Here is a 19,778-nt window from a genome sequence, read left to right as displayed (position 1 = left end):
CTCACCATGAGTGATGAAAAAAGACAGCTTTCAAAAGAGTACAACTATTGACTTTTGGAACGAATATGTGTTACTAAATCTGGAGGTTAGTGCATTATAATCACAGTGCCAAACGTTTGTTAACATTCTTTATAGAAAAGTGGTTAATATTCATCAGCCTCTTTAATTTGAGGGAGAGATATTGGTAGCAGGGCTTACTGGCACGAGACACCTCATGAGATAAAATTAGGCTCTTTTGTGTCACTGCAAAATCTAGGATAATGATAGATTTATTTTTTAAAAATATCATTTGGGCTACTACTACGGAGGCTTCGATTTGGCCGGGGCCTTGAGAAAGGTCATTTATACATCCTGGGAATCATAAGCAAGATGCTCTAACCTCCCGTCATAACTCTGTAGAATCCTAAATGGTAGGCTAAAATCATTTGCAGCTGCACATTAAATACTAAATGGAAGGTTAGCATAAGCAGAACCTAGCAGTCATGTGGGTTAGATTTCAGGCAGCTTAGCCATCATGGGCCAAGCCACAACTTAGCTGGTGCCTCTCTGTGCAAATAGCGGACAGTCTAAGTCTTACTCTTGATGAGTTACTATCCATAATACCCAGCCACAATGACAATGAAACAATCTTTAATATTGGAAAGTTGATATTATATAAAGGATGGTTCCCAAACTATTATTATCATATAAACTCCTGGTCAGAAGGAACCGTAATCATCATCTAGGGCAGCTAGTCATCTGTTTCCACCAAGAGGTGGTCCAAACTCTGCTGAAACACCTTTCTTAAGGGTAGTCAGTTTTTGCACCAATTCCTGGAGATTTCTTCCTTCTACGACTGGGGATCAAGAAAGCTCAAGGAGATGCTTTTATTTAGTACAGTGCCCTCTGGGATCATACAGATCAAGTCCAAACAATATTTATAGAGTGTTGTTATGTTACCCCTCTCCCCCAGTCTTGTCTTACTCAGACTAATCCTCGCCAATTCCTTCAAAGGGTCTTGAGTACCCAGCTTTCAGGCTTTCAATACCCTCCCGATGCCGGTCACTCCCTTTTGAATATGTTATATTTTGTCTGAGCTCCTCTTACAGTGAAGTTCTGAGAACAAAACACAACTGTCGACCTATATTCTGAGCAACAGAATACAGAAATCTAGAAAGTGTTGAATTTTCACTTCTCGCGTGATAAAAAGTACAATTGTATTTACATATGCTAAGATTACATTGGCTTTTTTGGCAATTGGATGGCCAACTGAATCCCTAAGTCTTGTTCACGCCACATTCCTACAGAAACTTTCAATCAGCCTTAGTGGATGTGGACAGTGGTGAGTACAGCAGGGATCTGAAACTCAGTGCTACCCTTATCAGGTCTCTAAGTTTCAGGAGGACAGACTGGTTGTGGGACTGTGCACAATGATTTTTCCCAAGCCTCCGGTGTGTGTGGAACCTGCGAGCAATGAAACTCAAGGCCCCAGCCACAAGCATTCAAAGCTCCATGTGGAAGTCAAGTGGGAGAATGGATGAAACAAATCTTCACCTAAAAACAGCAGACAGTAACACTGAGGCATAGGAAAGCAAGGTCCAAATGTTGTTGTGAACCTGAAATCCACCTAGTGATTTTCAGCAAGGGTCCAATGGGGTTTCATTGTTAACCACCAAGCATCAACACAAAGCACCAAAATTCTAGTGGATTGGGACTCCTAAGGGTGGTAATTGGAGGGAAAGGAAAGCATCTAGAAGAATGTATAGAGCTGAATGCCTCGAGTGCATGGTAGCCCCTCCCTAGCTTTAATCAGTACTACTAGCCTGTGCTTTCATGAGTAATAAAACTGGGCTTAAAAGAAAAGAGAGAGATGTAAAGAAACCAAAACAGAAGCAGACACGTGGGAAAGCCTACACACACACACAAAGAGGCATCCACAACTCTACTTAATGGAAAGAAAAAAGCAATGCCACAGCTCATTTTTCCAGTATACATGCCAGATTGTTTTTATTTATTTAAGGAATAAACTTACTGTATGGCAGAAGAGTTTTGCTTTAATTAGGATTTCCTGTTGTCCCAAATGCATATGTGTGGTGGGTGTGAAAGGAAATTAGTAATCTGTGGCGGGCCTCTTTTTCCTTAACCACTTTTGATCCTGGTACCAATCAGCCAGGCATTAGTGGAAGTTGAAAGGCAGTCACATAATTAACTGTGCCCTTTTAGCTATGGACTCAACAAAACGCAGCAAGAGGGGAAAAATGTTTTATTTTCGAACAGAAATATGTTACTGTTTGGTAATAATAGTATTTTAATTGTAATGATCATATCCTAAGTTACGTGACAAAGAAAGCTTAACTCTTTGGAAGAGCTCCTGGATTTGGATTTTCCCCTGAAACTTATTGCTCTAACATTTGGATTTATAATTTTTGAAATTTCATGAGATGTGCTCAGAAACACACCAGATATGCGCATCCAGCCAAGAAGTGGTTTCACACGACTTGAGCACAAACACCTGTGTCAAGCTGTCTTCTCCTGGGTCACAATTTTCTGTTATTAGTTTGCAGAAATGGGGTAGGCAAGAGCAATTTTCCAAGATTCCCAAGAACTCATTTCACCTGCATGTGTCTCAGGCCCAAGTCAATCAGAATTAAGGCTGACTTGGTATTTGTCATTTCCCATCATCAATCTTACAAGGGTGGAAGAATTTCCCTCTTCATGGTCCTAGCGAAGGCAGCCAGCAGTCCTTTCTTAAAGTTAAAATGGTTTTGAGGCCAGTGGATGGAGCAAATGAGGCAACCACATTAAGGAAATTGAAACAAGAGTTGAGCTGTATCCTTGGGCATAATTTGGGCATTTCAGAGAAAGAACATCAGTTACGCTGCATGTCAAGGTAGCAAGGATTGATGGAGACATGCCTGTCTTCTCATTCCTCCTAACAACTGCTAAACACACCTGTCATTCTCTTAAAGGAAATGACAGAGTAGTTGTCTTATGAACACTATACTGAACCTCTTCTGCTAAATTGTGGGTAATGGTTTTGAGATGTTGACTTTTAACCCGAGGGATTATATTGTCACTGTAGACTTTACCATTGAGACTTACAACCATACATTCCAGAATTTAAAGTCATAGCACTCCCTCAAATCACAGATGGAAAAGGACTGTTGGCAAAAGTCCCATATACCATCCCTAGACATGAAATGCTTACTCTTCATGGCCCATTTGAAAATACGAGTTTCCATGTTACAATGTCAATGCAAAGAGTTTCTTTACAACAATTTCACAGATACCTCTTCCCAAGTTTCTCCCTGTGTCCTTCTGTAGTTTTAATCTGTCCCCACCTCACCAATGGTCTTTGGTGCATCCAGAGAGATCCCTCCTCTGTGCTAAAACTTGTAGATCATTAAGAGATTTTCTCTACACCCAGTGCTTCCTTCACCTACTTTTTGCTCGGCTTTATTTCCGTCTGTCAGGATACAATTGCTACAAATTACACACTTCTAACTTGGAGTTACTGACCACATGCGTACTTCTGTCAGTTATCCCCTTTCAGGGCTTGGGTGGCTGACAGAGAAGTGACAAAAACTGACTTACGGTGTGGGCAGCAGCTGACAAGGGTGTCCTCTGCACTGGCGTCCTTCGATGACTGCGATTATCCCACAGGACAATCTGGCCCGAGTAAGTCCCACCAACCACCAAGTTGGGATGGAAACGAGCGAAGCACACAGACATCACAGAGGACTGGGAGGAGAAAGGGGAGAAACGTGTGCTGTGAAATGGTTGGCGAAGGCTTGTTTCTTCCTGAAGAGAAAACAGTTCATCACATCAACTCAACACATCCTGGAAAACATAAAGCAACTCTTAAATGCATAGTCAGTAGAATATTTTGTACCTCGACACAGACTTTTCCCTTGAGGGGTTGGTCAATGTTTACCCCTTGAAACTTGAAATTTGACATCCTGGCCATGTCTTCAAATAGGCATAAAACCTAGCTTATGTGTGTCATTGTCTTGTGGTATGTAAAGCTTGGTTTGTGTGGACATTTCCCACTTTATTGACAAAATTGCATCAGAAGTAATATTAATTCTCCACGAAAATCTTTACAAAGCAATTCTTTACTTTGAGGGCATGGCCACATCGAGTTATACTATATACAGTGTTGGCAAAACTTCAAGGACCTTAAGACGTGGTGCTTTTTTTTTTGGTTTTGTATTCTCGCCTTAATGTAGACTTCTAGGAAGTATACTGACCTCAGACTGCTCCAACTGGTTCCTCCCCAAATTCCCTCATCTCCCATGGGCATTCTCCTGACCTTGATCCTGCCCACTTCAGACAATTCTTAATGTTATTCTTTGCCTATTTTAACAAACAGTCAGAAGTGGATTTCAGTCCAGCTCTACCAGGGCCTGTCATAGCATCATAAATTTGGTTTCTGAAATTCCACAAAAGACTACTGGGCACTACATTTTATAGGAAATTACTTAGAACCATGATACACTTAAAATCAGATAAGTTGGCCGTTCCAAATTTGCGAGAAAAAGTCCATTTTGATCCCCACAGTGCTTCCATGTTTGTGTTTATATGTGGAAGCAATTTTTTTAAAATAAATACATTTCATCCTTTCAATTAAATTCAATGAATGACCTTACGTGTGAGAAAGGCATTGTACCAGGCATGATGGGAATACAAAGGTAGTCATTGCCCTCAACAAACTTGTGCCCTGATAAAAGAGAAAAGCACGCATGCCGATGAACAGAGCTGCATATGCTGCTAGTCCATATATGCTAGTCCAAGCCTTCCTATGAAATACAAAAAGATGCCTCTCTGCATAGACATAGACATGTGGGGAGGTGCATGCCTTGGCAAGTGGAGAGTAAGGGGGATCTTTGTCTTCATTTGTCCCTTGGGTTTGACATCCTTGTTCAGGACACAATTTGCACACACAAAGAGCAGCCTTGAATGTGATGCATGCCATGACTAAATCATCATAGTAGCATATGTGCGTGCATGTGTGTCTTTCTGTGTGTGACAGGGGAGGTGGGAAAGATTAGTTTTAGCTAGGGGAGGGGAGAAAAGAGGAGAGTGGAAAGGGTGGATGATTAGGAAGACCTCATGAATGGGAATGTTTCACCCCTTGAAGTACCTGCGGAACTCTCAGCAAGTGGAGAGGAAAAGAAATAGGCATTCCTGGGAGATGGGGTAATAGGATGAAAGACTGGAGGCTGGTAAACAGCCCAAACCAGCAGTCTGGTTTTGGTGGGAAGGAGCTTGAACGGCAGAGGCAGGTAGTAGGGAATGTGGCTAGAGAGGTCACCTGGGCCAGATAAAAGACGGCCTTGAATGGCAGGTGCTGTTTGGATTTTTTTTTGTGGACCATAGTGAGCAAGAATAGCTTTCTGAGGAAAAATGTGAGAGGATCAAAGGTTGTCACTGATAGGCCAGCAAAGTGAAAAAGTGATTGGAAAAAAAAATTATGATCTCTTCCTGAATGGGAAGCTAAACATCCATTTCTAAAAAGATCAGATCTACTATCAGCCTAAGTCTTCCTTGTCAGAAAGAGCCTCAGATACGCTGAGGTAGAAGAAAGAATGCAGACTATTTTTCAATGTCATGTTTTCGTAGTTTGAATGATTTTCAGTTCCAATTCCTTGAACATGATTAGATGGAGAACATGCTTGTGCCCCAATCTGGTTTTCATAAAGTTCAAGAATAATTCTCAATAATGATACTGAATTAAAGAAAAAGAAAATAATGCTGGTCAGCTTCTTGTTTTACACATCCCACAGAAGCGATTCTTAGTTTTCAACTGATGAAATTCTTATGTTGCTTGAGCTATGTTGGAAACATTTTCTTTAAAGCTTCAGAAAGACTTAAAATTATCCAGGTGGTATCAGCAACTGAATTTACCAAAGCTCCGATCAATATGGATAAAGGAAGGTCATTAAATTTGAAAAATCCAGAATTCAACCACTTGATTGCTTCTGTGTTTCAGTTACATCTCAGCAAATACCACTCCAAACCTTTTCTCTAAACTAGAGAAAAATAAACAGTGGAGGTACTTCTACGAAACTGAAACACATAGTTGTCAATCACCTAGAATCCAACTCCACAAAGTGAGGACACTGTCTAATTCCTACTTTTTCATTCCATACTTTTTCGTTCATTATTTGTTCATTATTCATTGTTCACTTAATCATCAAACACATAGTGCCCACTAAGTACTAATGAAACCATTTCAAGGAGTTTTAAATGTGACAAATGCCCCCAATCTCGAATTCAGAATTCCATTTGCATTTGATAAAAAGTCAAATTCATGCTAAAAAAAGAGTAACAATACCTTAGAGCCCCAGAGTTCTATCACCAAAGTCTACTTTGTTCTGCTGCAAACCAAAACATGAGGACAAAGAGAAGACACATATTTTTATTTTCTATTTGGAAGATTAGCAATGGAGGAGAAGTTATGTGATTATCAATTTTGTTTATATTTGCAAACAAATTTTGTTTATATTGCATCAAACATTATTTATAATATGTATTCTATGTATTCTAGAACATAAAGGCTCAAGACATCTCCAGGGTGTGCCTCATTTGACATACTATCATTCATATGGAAACACTAAGCCAGTATGATCTCAATTATCTAGATGTAAAGTTTAAAGTTTAGTCATTTCTTGAGATGTTTTTAAGTACCCTAATGTTTGATGTAATGGTGGCAAACATTTGGATGATTGACTGAAGTTTTTATTTTTCATCCAAATGTTTAGGTTCCTACGGTCACATGGGAAAAGTCCCCCAATTATGGAGAAAGTTCTTCTAATTTGGAAAGTCTGCATCAACCCCTAGGAGTAAAGTTTTAGAAAAACCCCTGCAATCTCCTGCTGCTAATACAGCTACTGACCTAGTTGTTGTTGCCAATTGTCTTGGAATTTATTGACTGTCAGCGTAAGGAGCAAAGATGATATCACCCTGTCAGTTATAACGATTTGGTAAAGAGTAAAAAGAGCATTCCAGAAATACTGATTGACGCTACTAAAATATGCAGGGTTTTTTGTTGTTCTCATTTGCACAGTACATTTTCTGAAGACATAGTCTATGAAAACCATTATTAATAATATTAACGTTATTTTAAAAACTTCATCACTTTCCTAGGCATTTAAAATTTTGTAGCCAATTCAGTTATTCAGGGTCATAATAAAGCATTATTAAAACTATATGATTAATACAATTTAGACAAGCAAAATTAATTGGAAACAAGAAGCTGCTTTGTTATTCTTAGTTTTTTTTTTAAAGATTTTATTTATTTACTTGAGAGAGAGAGAAGGAGAGACAGCAAGAGAGCACAAGTGGGGAGGAGAGGGAGATGCAGGCTCCCTGCTGAGCAGGGAGCCTGAAGCGGGACTCGATTCCAGGACCCTGAGATCATGACCTGAGCCGAAGGCAGACGCTCAGCCGACTGAGCCACCCAGGCGCCCCTATTCTTAGTTCTTTAAGAATATATATCTCGGTGCGCCTGGGTGGCTCAGTCGGTTAAGCGTCTGCCTTCGGCTTAGGTCATGCTCCCAGGGTCCTGGGATCGAGCCCCACGTCAGGCTCCCTGCTCTGTGGGAAGCCTGCTTCTCCCTCTCCTACTCCCCCTGCTTGTGTTCCCTCTCTCGCTGTCTGTCAAAATAAATAAATAAAATCTTAAAAAAGAATATGTATCTCTATAAATATTTTTGGAGTTTTAACTATTTCCTTATTTTATTTTATTCTTTAAAATATAAGAGTCTTAGATTCATTTTGAGAAATAACGCATGGCCTTTAAACATTCAAATCAAGTAGTTTACACGAGTGGAAGAATAATGATAAAGTTGATGAGAATTTCTGGACAGTGTTAATGTCTAATCAGTGTAAGTTTTTCTGACACTGCAGTTGTATGTTTTTACAAGGCTAGTGAGTTCACTATCTGGCCCAGAAATATGATTGACTCATACAGTAAAAGCTTGATACAAAACCAGTGAGTCTGACCGGCTATATCCCAACACAAGTCACACAGAAACAGTATTATACGAGGAACCACCGTCTCCAAGAGGACGAGCACCACATTTTGATTATCAGCATATTATAGTTCCATCCAATCAGGACAAGCAAGGTTTGGGGACTATGTTTAGAGCATCCGGGCATCTCTATTGACAATTTCTGGTGCCCTCCACAGATGTGGCAGCCCAGATGCTCTGGAGGAAACTTCATTTTTTACTCTTGAGCAGACTGCTTGGTTACTGGCTGTCCCTGCAAAGGCAGCCCTCGCCCTTGTCCCTCTGGCCACACGTCCACTTGCACATGAGCTGACCCACTAGACAGGGTTCCACACTCTCCTCATCTATTTCAAGAAAAGGCAGTTATTTTCTCCCATTCACAGGGTGAATTCAGAGACGAGATGGGTGGAGACTCCACTTTCAAGGGCTCCCTCTGCTCGCTGCACCCCCACCGCATTCAACAGCAGTCAGCCCCAACCCCTCTTTCAGTGGCTGTGGGGGCTGTTTTCTATTTTAGAGAGCTAATCCTGGCCAGTTTCGGGACGGTACTTCCCCTTAACCACAGCCCCAGATGCCCAGGACAAACAGCCTTGGTCACTGCTGGCTGGGCAGCTTGCCCCTTATGTTCACATTTGATATGGTTGCCCGAGTCCTTTTGTGTGTGGCACTCTGCCCACTCCCCAGCCACCATGCCTGGGTGGGAGGGAGAGGGGTCTTGCATTCAAAAGCATCTCCTATTTCAAGTACCATCTCTTCTGGGGAGAGGTTGGTCCCAAGAGGGAATGGCCATATTGTTGCCATATGCTGTTTAATGGTGGCTGACATTGCATTTGCCTAAAAGCAAATGCTTAACTGTCAGAGGACTGTGAGGCAGACAGATCAGATGCTTCTGGCTACTAGTGAGCTAGAATATATTTCTGCAAGTACCTAAGAAACCCACAAAGATATTTCTTTTGTTAATGGAAACACGTGTAATTGGAGAACACTGCTGTCGAAAACCCCTCTTACAGGCAATCTTGTAGCACCAGGCATCTGACAGTGTGGAAGGTGTGAAGGTGGTGAAGCCAAGAAGTGAGTCATGAGTTGGGCACTTCACTTTAATTGAGATGAAGGAAAGCGTCTTTTTTCTTGCGGAGCTCTCTTCTGCCTAAGTCTCTATCCCAGGGCGCACATGCCATTTTTCTAAACTCTAAGAGTAACCATCTACTGAAATTTATCACCCCCTTAGTAATGGAGGACCCAGGAGCAAAGATTCAGTGAGCTTGCTTGCTACCTCTTGACTCAGTTTGTGTTCAAAAAATGAAAAGCAGCTGATTCTAAAATTTGATTTGCCAGGACGCCTGGTGGCTCAGTCAGTTAAGCGCCTGCCTTCAGCTCAGGTCATGATCCCAGGGTCCTGGAATCGAGCCCTGTGGTGTTTTTTTTTTTTTTTCTCTGCCTGATGCTCCCCCTGCTTGTGCTCTGTCAAATAAATAAATAAAATCTTTAAAAATATATAAAATAAAATTTGATTTCCCAAAGACTAGAAACCACTCACAATGATCCTCTTTCCTATAATCCTTTAGAATTTTCACATCTTTTAGTAGTGAGTTGCTACTGTGTAGCAAGAGACAGACCTGGACTGGGTGCTGAGAAGAGAAAAGTTCACGCACAAACCACAAGGAGATGCCACTTCTCACCCACGAGGCTGACTAGGATTTAAAAGTGTTTGCATGTCAATTATAGCCCAATAAAGCTGGAGGGGAGGGCAAAAAAGGGGCAACTACCAAGTGTCGGTGAAGAGAGGGAGAAATGGGAACACTCCTATGATGCCAGTAGGAATGTGACAGAAGGCAGCCACTCTAGACAACAGTCTGGCAGTTCCTGAACAAGTTAAACATACAGTTAGCATATGATCCAGTAATTTCCACTCCTAGGTATACACCCAGGATAACAGAAAACACATGACAACACAGAAACTTGTACACGAACCTTCATAGCAGCATTACTCACTGTAGCCAAACAGCAGAAACAACCCAAACATCCACCAGCCGGGGAGTAAACAAAATGTGGTAAAGCCATACCACAGAATAGTAATCCATAAATAAACAGAAACACAGTACTGACACACGCTATAACACAAATGAACCTTGAAAACGTTAGGCTAAGTCACAAAAGGCCACATATCGTATGACTTCATTTACATGAACTGTCCAGAAGAGGCAAATCCCATGGGAGCGGAAAACGGATTAGTGGTTGCGTAAGATGGAGGTCAGGGGAATAATGGGGAATGATTACTGATGGGCATTAAGGCTTATTTTGGGGGTGATGAAAACGTTCTGGAACTATAGAGTGGCGATGGTTGCACAACTTTGTGAATATAGTAAAGAACATTGAATTTGTATCTTAAAAGGGTGAATTTTATCTCAATTTTAAAAAATGTCAGTGTGCAGACACCTTCTGATTCCTGGAGCTCACCAACCTCCTTTCTTATCTTCAGGACAACTGTCTAGACTATATTGATCACTCCTTCCTCGAACAAAATTATCCAATTCTCTTTACTTGCCCCAGAACATCTTCAATTTCCACTCCCTGAGAGCCACGGAGGTGGAAAGGGACGGCTGACACATCTGAAGGCCCTAGAGCTGACTTCCCGCTCTGACGCCTACTGGTGTGTGAATCCGCTCAGCCTTACATTGGTGTTTTGTTGTTGTTGTTGTTGGCACATTTTCAAATTATTTATTTATTTTAAAAGACTGCGGTGAAATATACAACATAAAATGTATCAACCTAACAATATTTAAGGGTCCAGTTCAGTAGTACTAAGTGCATTCACACTGTTGCACAACCGTCACCACTGTCCACTTCAGAACATTTCCACCTCCCGCAACTGGAACTCCATCCCTACTACACACTCATTCCTCATTCCCACCCTCCTCCCAGCTCTCAGCAACCACCATTCTACTTTGTTTCTATGACTCTGACTACTCTTGGAACCTCATATAAATGGAATCGTGTAGTATTTGTCCTTTCATGACTGGTTTATCTCACTCAGCACAATATCCTAAAGGGGTTAGGACATCCATGTAATACTCCCAGTGGTACTACATCCATGTCCCAGCAGGTACCAGAATTTCCTTCCTTTTTAAGGCTGAATAGTATTCCCTTGTATGTTTATACCCCATTTTGTTTATCTATTCATCTGTCAGTGGACGTTTGGGTTGCTTCCACTGTTTGGCTCTTGTGAATCATGTTACTATGAATATGGGTGCATACAAATATTTCTTTAGGATCCTGCTTTCAATTATTTTGGGTAGATACCTGTAGGTGGAATTGATCATATTTTTTCAATTTTTTAAAACTGTCCTGTTTCCTATAGTGGCTACATCATTTTACGTTCCTACCAGCAACGCACAAAGGTTCTGGTTTCTTCACATCCTTGACGAACCTTGTCATCTTTTGCTTTTGCTTTTGTTCTGTTTTCTTTTTTTTTTTTTTTTTTTATAGCAGCCATCCTAATTGGAGTGAGGTGTCTAAGCCTGAATTCTCAATTCATAAAAGGAGCATGATAGTTCTTGCCCTGCCTACAAACAGGTCATTTTCTTTGCCTCTCTTCTCTGGGGCTGTTGGAAGATTTGAAGTTAGTAATGCAGTTTAAATACTAATCAACAACATGCCCCCATGTATAGTTAGAATTGACTACTTTGTGATTTGAAGAAACATTTCCAGACAAAGTGAAGGTCCAGAGGACCCCCTCATTTTGCTCAACAAATCCTTCCTAACAACTCTCATTGTAATGCTTGATCCTGCCTTGATGATCTGGGTTGACAAACTGTCTCCTAGAAGCGTTACTGCACCTTTTGCTACATGGCTTAACTCTTTGGAGTCCTTGACCAGCCTTGCCTCCTGTCTGGGATGGTCACTCTCTCTCCCATTTCACAGATCCTCATGGCTGGTTATCGTTCCTGTTGTGGGTGGTAATTCCAAGTCTGGACATTTAATGACTTCGGATAATGAGGAAGAGAAGGAAGAGGAAAGACAGTGCAATGTTAGCACCAGAGATGACTGTAGCGAAAGTCAAGATTGGATTTACGTCACATTGTCATTCGTATGCATACCCATACGGCAAGCACTGGAAATCTGGGGACCTGAGGTTCTAAATCATAGTTGGTAGTGCCTTTAGTGCAAGTACTTCTGAATACAACAAAATTCCAGGGCAATGGGATAATTTGCAGACTGCTCCCCAAAAGTTTTCTGAAATGGGATTTTTTTTTTTTTTACCATATTTTACACCTTGAAGCTGTGCTGGGAACCTACTTATATGTGATGCGACTTTATATCTAATTATTACTTATTCATCATTCACCTGTATCATCCACATAGGTGTGTGGACCCCTTAGGCTATTTTCTAAATCATTGTTACTCCAAATTTGCCTGTACCTTAGCATCATCTGAAGAGCTTTAAAAAATTCCCCATGCTCAAGGCACATCCCATACCAATTAAATCGGAATTCCTGGGGGGTAGGACCCAGGCATCGATATTTTTAAAAATTACACAGGAAATTCCCATGTGCAATCAAGTGAAAAGTACAGCTTTAAATCAGTGGTTCTCAAACTTATCTGAATACAAGCAGCACATAGAGAGTTGATTAAAAACTCTATTCTCTACGTTATTCCTGGGTCCCAGCCTGGAACTTCTGCATTAGGATTTCAAAGAGGCCCAGTGGTCTGTGGATTTAACAAGCACCTGGGGTCTTGTTGAATTGTCATTGAGAAATTTGGAGAACCCAATTCTAAAACAATGAATTAGTAGAATATGACTCAAAGTCCCAGTGGGATGTTCCTTTTGCATCAATGTAGATCATCCCTTGGATGTTTCCTTCATGGGTCATGTGCTCTGGTTCCAACCTGCCCAACAGAGACACATGTGATCCAATAAACTGGATGTTTCCTTCATGGGTCATGTGCTCTGGTCCCAACCTGCCCAACCGAGACATATGTGATCCAATAAACTTTCCTCTGCTACAAGCCATCGCCTAATTCCCTTCCATTTTATTTGCTAGTTTTTACGTTTCCCCTTGCTTCCTCTCCCTTCCTAAGTGACTGGGCTCTTAAAAAAGGATCAATAAAAAGGGCAATAAAGGTTTGGTCCCCAACTTACCTTCAGCATCATTCTTCATGCTGACACTGAACATCTGAACATTTTCTTGTTTATTATTAAGAGGGATAATGAACATTAGCACTGTGACACCATGTTACATGGTTATTCGCTTTGTGGGGGGGTGTTCCACAATTTTTGAGCACCTTCTGAGTGCCAGACCTGTGTGTGTGTGTGTGTGTATACAAAGTCCTACTGGGTGAATAATTTTGCCTTCATTTTTGCAGATTAGGAAACCCAGGCATGGGCAAGTAAAGCCACTGACTTGGATCAAATGAATATGAGGTGGCAAGCCCAGATTTGAACTACAGCCTGGCTGATTTAGAAGCCCAAATGCCGTGAAACCTTGCATCACTTGAATGCCAGGTGCATTTTCTCTTTGAGATGCCCAAGCTCCCCTCCTGAGTGCCACACTTCTGACTTCATGCTGTGGGACTGGTAATCACTGACTGAACTTCATTCATGCTCACACAGCAGAGAGGGATTTTGGCCTCCCTGCCCACTACGATGGCCTTGACATTGACTCTCCAACCCCTCTCCAGGTGGACTTGGGTTGCCGGTATATAGATTGATCGCCTGCCTCAGCTCTTAGCCTACCAGTTGTGACAGGTGACAACAGAGCTAATTAGTACCAATTGTGGTGATACCATGAGGTGGGTACTTCCCGCTGCGAACTGATTGAGACCAATTAATCATTCCATAGGAGTATACTGAACAGCGAGCTACTGGAAACCGATCGCGTCACTACTGACAAGCTCTGCATTTCTTGTCACTGCTTTGGGAGAAAATGCTTTGTTTTCATCTTGTCACTGTGCAGCCAAACGAAAAATGCCATTCCCACCCAACAAGTTCTTCTAAAATGAGCGTTTATCCCCCCAAATAATGATGTGAATTATTAATTATTGTAGAAGGGAAGAGCGCTCCTGCATGCTGTAGCAAACAGGACCAACCCAACAGCAAGGTGAGAAATCTTGGCAAAAGTTCTTTAAAATGCAAAGCCATTCTTAGAAAGTAACTGCTCCAGCCTGTGAAACCACACAGAGCATTGGAAACCCTCCTCGTGCCAGGCGTCAGACTGGATAGGACCCGTATCACACTGCAGAACAACTGGGAAATTCCTCTTTCTTTGTAAAAGGAAAGTTTGTTTCCTTTACAAATGTTGCTTATAAAAGGAAAAGAGGCTCCTGCTCCTATTTCAGTAGTCAGAACTAGTAAGAGTTCTACAGAGAAATCAGCACAAATTTATATTTTATTTTTTCATCAATGTCTTGTAATAGTTTTAGATTTGCAGAAAGGCAGTTCAGACGGTATGGTTCCCATACACCTCACACCGTTTTCCCCACTGTTAACACCTTCCCTATTGTTATATTGTGGTACATTTGTCACAACTAAGAAGCCGATATCAATACACTATTACCAAAATCCACGCTTCACTCAGGTGTTCTTAGGTTTTACCCAATGTCCCTTTCCTGCTCCAGGATCCCATCTAGGAGACCCCATTATATTTAGTCATCTTGTCTCCCTAGGTTTCTCTAGACTGACAGTTTCTCACACTTCCCTTGTTTCTGATGATTGCCAAAATCTTTTTAGGTCCTGCAAGCATCTGGACAAAAATAAAAAAAAAGAAACCCAAGAGTTCGAGGTCAGTTGGTGAAAGGGGATTATAACTAACATACACACACATATTCCATTTTTATAAATTTGTTTATTCCAAAAGCTTTACTATGGATAAAGTGAGGTGGGGATATGCCATCATATCTGGCAATAATGTTCACAGAAACGTGCTCAGGTCAAAGAAGCTTTTTCGGTAGAGGCTTCTAATCATTTACTTACCACTTAGTGTGTCTTTTCCAGGAAACAGGAAACCCAAGTTGCTATGCCTAGGCTGGAATACGGATGTGGTGCAAGCTGAAATTGAACTTTTGCTTTACCAAGAAGGACAGAAAGAATAGGAAGAGATGAACATATGGGTTACTTTATATGTTAAGAAACACCAACCTTCTTCAAACCAAATGTCTAAATACTGCTTAATTAGAAAAAAAAGGAAGTTGATATTTGGATATGTCATGTGTTGACATTCACCCCTTTGATTTATGTGAGGTATGAACTAAAGAGAACAGATTACTTTCCTCAAAAGAGAAGGAAAAGACTTCCAATTTGACGGGAAAAAAGTGTAGGCAGCATTAACTTCAGGACTTGTTAAAACATGAAGGATTAATAGCAAAAAAAAAAAAAAAAGGGGGGAAAAATTGTGAATTTCTCCAGTTCAGTATCTTCAAAAATGTTTGCGGTTTCTGCGAATGGCTCACTGGACCACATGAAAGTGACGCTAAAGGACTCAGCCACACGACTTCTCTAAATCCAGAGCTGGGACTCCTCTACACTTACCATCAAACCATTTTCCTTGAAGTGTAGCCACAAACTAAATTTATTTTTTATTGAAAAAGTACTAAGTCCTTACAAAGAGGGCAAACACAGCATTCAGAAATACGGGTCTTCCCCTCCCCCACACCGGCCTCCTGCCCAGCGCCCCCTCACCCCCACAACCTTGACAGAGTAAGCCATGTAAAGAAGAGTCAGCTTTTTAGTCTATGAATTCTTCCTTGGCTATGTAAAAAAGACAATGATGGCGTTCAGCTATCGAACACAACAGAACTCAATGATCAGGGATTCTTTCTCAAAAACACAATAGTAAACAGGGTAATCAGATTCAGAACTGTTGCACTGTCAAGGACGTCTAAAAAACTGCACGATAGATCTGTCTTGCTTTGTGGGCAACCTCCTTCTGAATTTGTACGATTTGGATTTTGTGCCTGAGATGGAAAAAGGAGGAAGAAAACACAGTCTCCCTAGGAATGTCACTCAACAACACCCCGCTGATAAAATAAATCTCCATTTGCAGGATCCACCCAAACAGTCATGGAATATCCCACATTAGATTATTACCAAGCCACTTAGGTCAGAAATTGTAGGGGGACCATTAAAAACAACAACAACAACAAAAAAAACCTAAAGTGTTCCAGTCCGCATATGCTCTTCACATGGTTGTTTTTTTTTTTTTTTTCCTTTACTGTGGTGGTTTTGCCCACTGTGATGGTGCATGGAGTCAGGGAGATCATTCTAAATTTAGCAGGATAATAAAAGAATTTTGCAAAAATAGGTCCTTTCTCATTTTAAAACTATATGGTGACTCCAGATCTCTGGGGAAACACATGGGAAGTGAGGTCCTGCAGCCAAGAAGCAATGTGTTACGAGGCAGAAGCTGTCTTTGTCTCTTTTTATCTGCCTGGAATTACTTAGATATGCTTATGCTTAAGGCACGGAGATGCAGCAGATGACCTCTTGGACTGTGTCCAGCTTGGTGGTTCTATTGATAAACTACTACTTTGAAGTACTGAGAAGGACCAGAAAAAACCGGGTTTAAGTGCTTGCTAAAAGAAGGATGCAAGAGACAAGGGTGAACTGACTTCTGTGATTGTCACTCAATCCCAAGGACCACCCAGCCCCCAATTTCCACACCAATGCTTTTTCCACTGATGATTTTTTGATGTTTAACAAGAGACTCACAGACTGAGAATGACTAGAGTGTGGAAAGGGATAGAAATCTGTCCTGGTTGTTCATTTCTAAGCGGAAATAAGTCCCCTCTTAACACGTAGGTATACTTGGAAGACCAGAGGATAAATAGGTATCAAATTTCCCAGTGTTCCACCTGAGCTGGTTTTTCAAAGAAGGACAAAATAATAAGTAAATTCCGAGACAAACAAAACTGTATGAAAAAAAAATTCCTTTGGGATCAAATGGTTAAATTTATAGCACTTCAGGGATTGTTCTCTGCCCATTTTTGTCCCGTAGGGGAAAACCCTACCTCGTAAGACTCAGAATGTACAAATTAAAGGCCATTTACATGGAGTTTGAAGTTTCCAGTTTTGGAAAAAATGTGGAGTCAGTAGACTCCTGTCTGAGACATGCCCTTCACTGAATGATATGGCTGATAGTGCTGGTCAGCTGGAAGAAATGTGATCGTAATTCCTAAACACATATGTTGCCGTACACCCAATATGCACGCCAGTCAATGATCATAAAGGAGTGGAATACTTTGCTTTGTGCATATCTAAATAAAAATACACAAAGACAATATTTTTTCTCCTTTTCCCTAAAAAAATTGATTTTCTGTAAAGAATAGCAGCAGTTTTTCATAGTAATCTGAATTTTGTTTATAGACTTATGATGATGAGCATTTTATCTTTGGAACTGGTGGCTCCTGAGATTCACAGAGTACCTAGTGTACCTCTCCAAGAGTTGAAAAAAATAAGGTGTCCAATGTTCCTGAGGAACCAGGAACAATATGAAACCAGATGATGAAGAGTTAAGAAAAACTTCTCAGCCTGCTAATGAACTCCATCCTGCCCTGGTGAGACCACCCTCCTTTTTAAGTAAGAGGTAATTTAATATGCATCTAACTCAGTTGTGTTGGGTTTCATCCAATCTAAGAGTATCAGTGTGATAAATTATAATGAATTGTCTGCAATACCTCACAAAGTGACTATAACAGACCTGAAAAACAAGATCCCTCAGCCTGATTTTCCAACTCCCTTTGAATACTTTTTGCCTTATTCCTGTCAGACCACTCTGAAACTTGAAAATGTTTCTTTGAGCTCCCTCACACTGAAAGTTATGTGCTTCGAGCTCCATTTGATTAGATCCACAACTGTTGGCCGTCTCTATTAAATCAAGCCCCACACTTGAAAACGACACCAACTGTGAGACCAGCCAAATACTATAGCAAGAGAACTAACATGGCTCCTTTAGTTTCCAAAAGGTTTCTTTACATGTTAATTTCCTTTTGTAATCCACACTGTGTGCTGGGAAGTGGGTTAGTGAAATGGACTCCATTCCTATTTCAGATTTTGAAAGAACAGCTGGATCTAGGCACCCAAGTGTCTGTAGGGTAAATGGGCAGAGATTGGAAAGGGGGTCAGCAAACTCCAGTTGCAGCAGGGGCCCTGTTGCTACAGCTGTGGGACTTTGTCCATGTGACTTAACTCCTTGAGGAGGGTTTCTTCATTTAGGTTAAGAACCACTGTCCTAGGGAAAAGGCCACCTTCTTTTCATTTAGTGGCTTTAGGTAGGTTCAGCTCTTCAGAATGCAAAGGCAAGACTGTTATTCTATGGATGATCCATCCTAAAATCAGTAGATGATCTGTCATAAATAAAAGTGATGGGATTGGTATTAAGCTGTTTCCTGTGCTGGTGGAAGGACAGCAGCCTTTAGGGTGACACACAAAATCTATGCAGGAGGGGCAGGATAGGATTTTTTTCCCCCCTATTCATAAGATACAGATGTTGTCGTGTAAAGATTCATGGGCTGGTAATCAAGACCAATTTTCTGTGTGAAAATTCTATTAATTCTATCAGGCTTAATTTCTTCATAGGCAACATAATGGGCATGTTGGACTCGTAAGCCTCACAAGGGCAAGAGGTACGCTTTGCTTTTCTGTGTTGAGCTTTTTGCTTAAGACCATTCCTAAGACCTAGGAGGTATGTGCATTCACTTCCTATTGCTGCTGTAATGTTACCACCCACTGAGTGGCCTTACGATACAAATTTATAACCATACACTTCTGGAGGTTAGGAGGCCTGAAACTGAGGGGTAAGCAGGGCTGCATTCCTTCCTGGAGGCTCTATGGAGAATCAGTTTCCTTGCCTTCTTTCCAGGGTCTACAGGCTGGCCTCATTCCTTGGCTCATGGCCACCTTTCACCTTCAAAGCAGCAATGACTACTTGAGTCTTCCTCGTATCACATCACTTTGATTCTGCTTCTTCCATCATCACATTTCCTTCTGAGCCTGACTCTCCTGACTCCCTCTTTCACTTCTTAGAACCCAGCCTTTTAATTACATTGGGCCCACCACGATAAGCTGGAATGATCTCCCTTTCTCAAGATCCTTAATTTAATCATATCTGCAAAGCCCCTTTTGCCTCCCGAGGGGATATATCCACCGGTTTCCGGTATTAGGAGGTAGACGTGTTGGTTGGCCATTACTCTGCCTACCATAGTGATCAATAAATATCTGATGAACTTGTAAATATCCTGAGAAAATGGTAAGGTAAATACTTTGAATTATTTGTAAGGTTAGCTAATTCCCATAGCTCACCACTAGCCAAAGTCATGGTCACATGTCCACCATACACTTCTGATCTCTCTCAAACATACAACCTTCATTCTCATTCAAGCTCATGTTTACCTGACCCTGTTTTAGATTCAAAAATGCATACTGGTTCTATTTTATTCTATTTCATCTGGTAGACAGAATATAATCTGTTGTGACAGATTTTCCTGACCAAGTTAAGTAAATTGCTCACTGTCACATAGAGACAAAGATACACCCAGAATAGAGATTTAAAACCCCTTTCCATGTCCCTTGCATCCCGTCTCATACTAAACTTTCTCCAATTACTATTTCAAAAAGATCAACCAACAAAAAAGAGAGGGTGGTAACCTTCAGGCGGTAGTAAAGATGCATGGAGCATATTGCAATCCTACCAGTGAAAACCCAAGCTTTTCTCTGTGATGAACAAACTCCAAGTCATGTATCTTCCCCCTCCAAAATAAATCCTTCAAATCAAAGTCATGGTCCCTGAACTG

At 41.1% G+C, this 19,778-nt stretch overlaps 1 protein-coding gene across 4 annotated transcripts in view; it reads right to left on the bottom strand.

Annotated features, from left to right (window-relative positions):
- The window catches only part of DYNC1I1 (dynein cytoplasmic 1 intermediate chain 1), a 279,310-nt gene that overhangs the window by 70,138 nt on the left and 189,394 nt on the right, over positions 1 to 19,778 (bottom strand). For all 4 annotated transcript variants that reach the window (XM_021689493.2, XM_021689495.2, XM_021689496.2 and 1 more), the window contains one exon: positions 3,574 to 3,720. In XM_021689493.2, coding sequence (XP_021545168.1) covers positions 3,574 to 3,720 — 147 coding nt within the window. The remainder of the gene's footprint in view (positions 1 to 3,573; positions 3,721 to 19,778) is intronic.

This window comes from Neomonachus schauinslandi, chromosome 12 (assembly GCF_002201575.2).
Source record: "Neomonachus schauinslandi chromosome 12, ASM220157v2, whole genome shotgun sequence".
Taxonomy (NCBI): Eukaryota; Metazoa; Chordata; class Mammalia; order Carnivora; family Phocidae; genus Neomonachus; species Neomonachus schauinslandi.
This window is presented reverse-complemented; position numbering and strand designations above follow the sequence as displayed.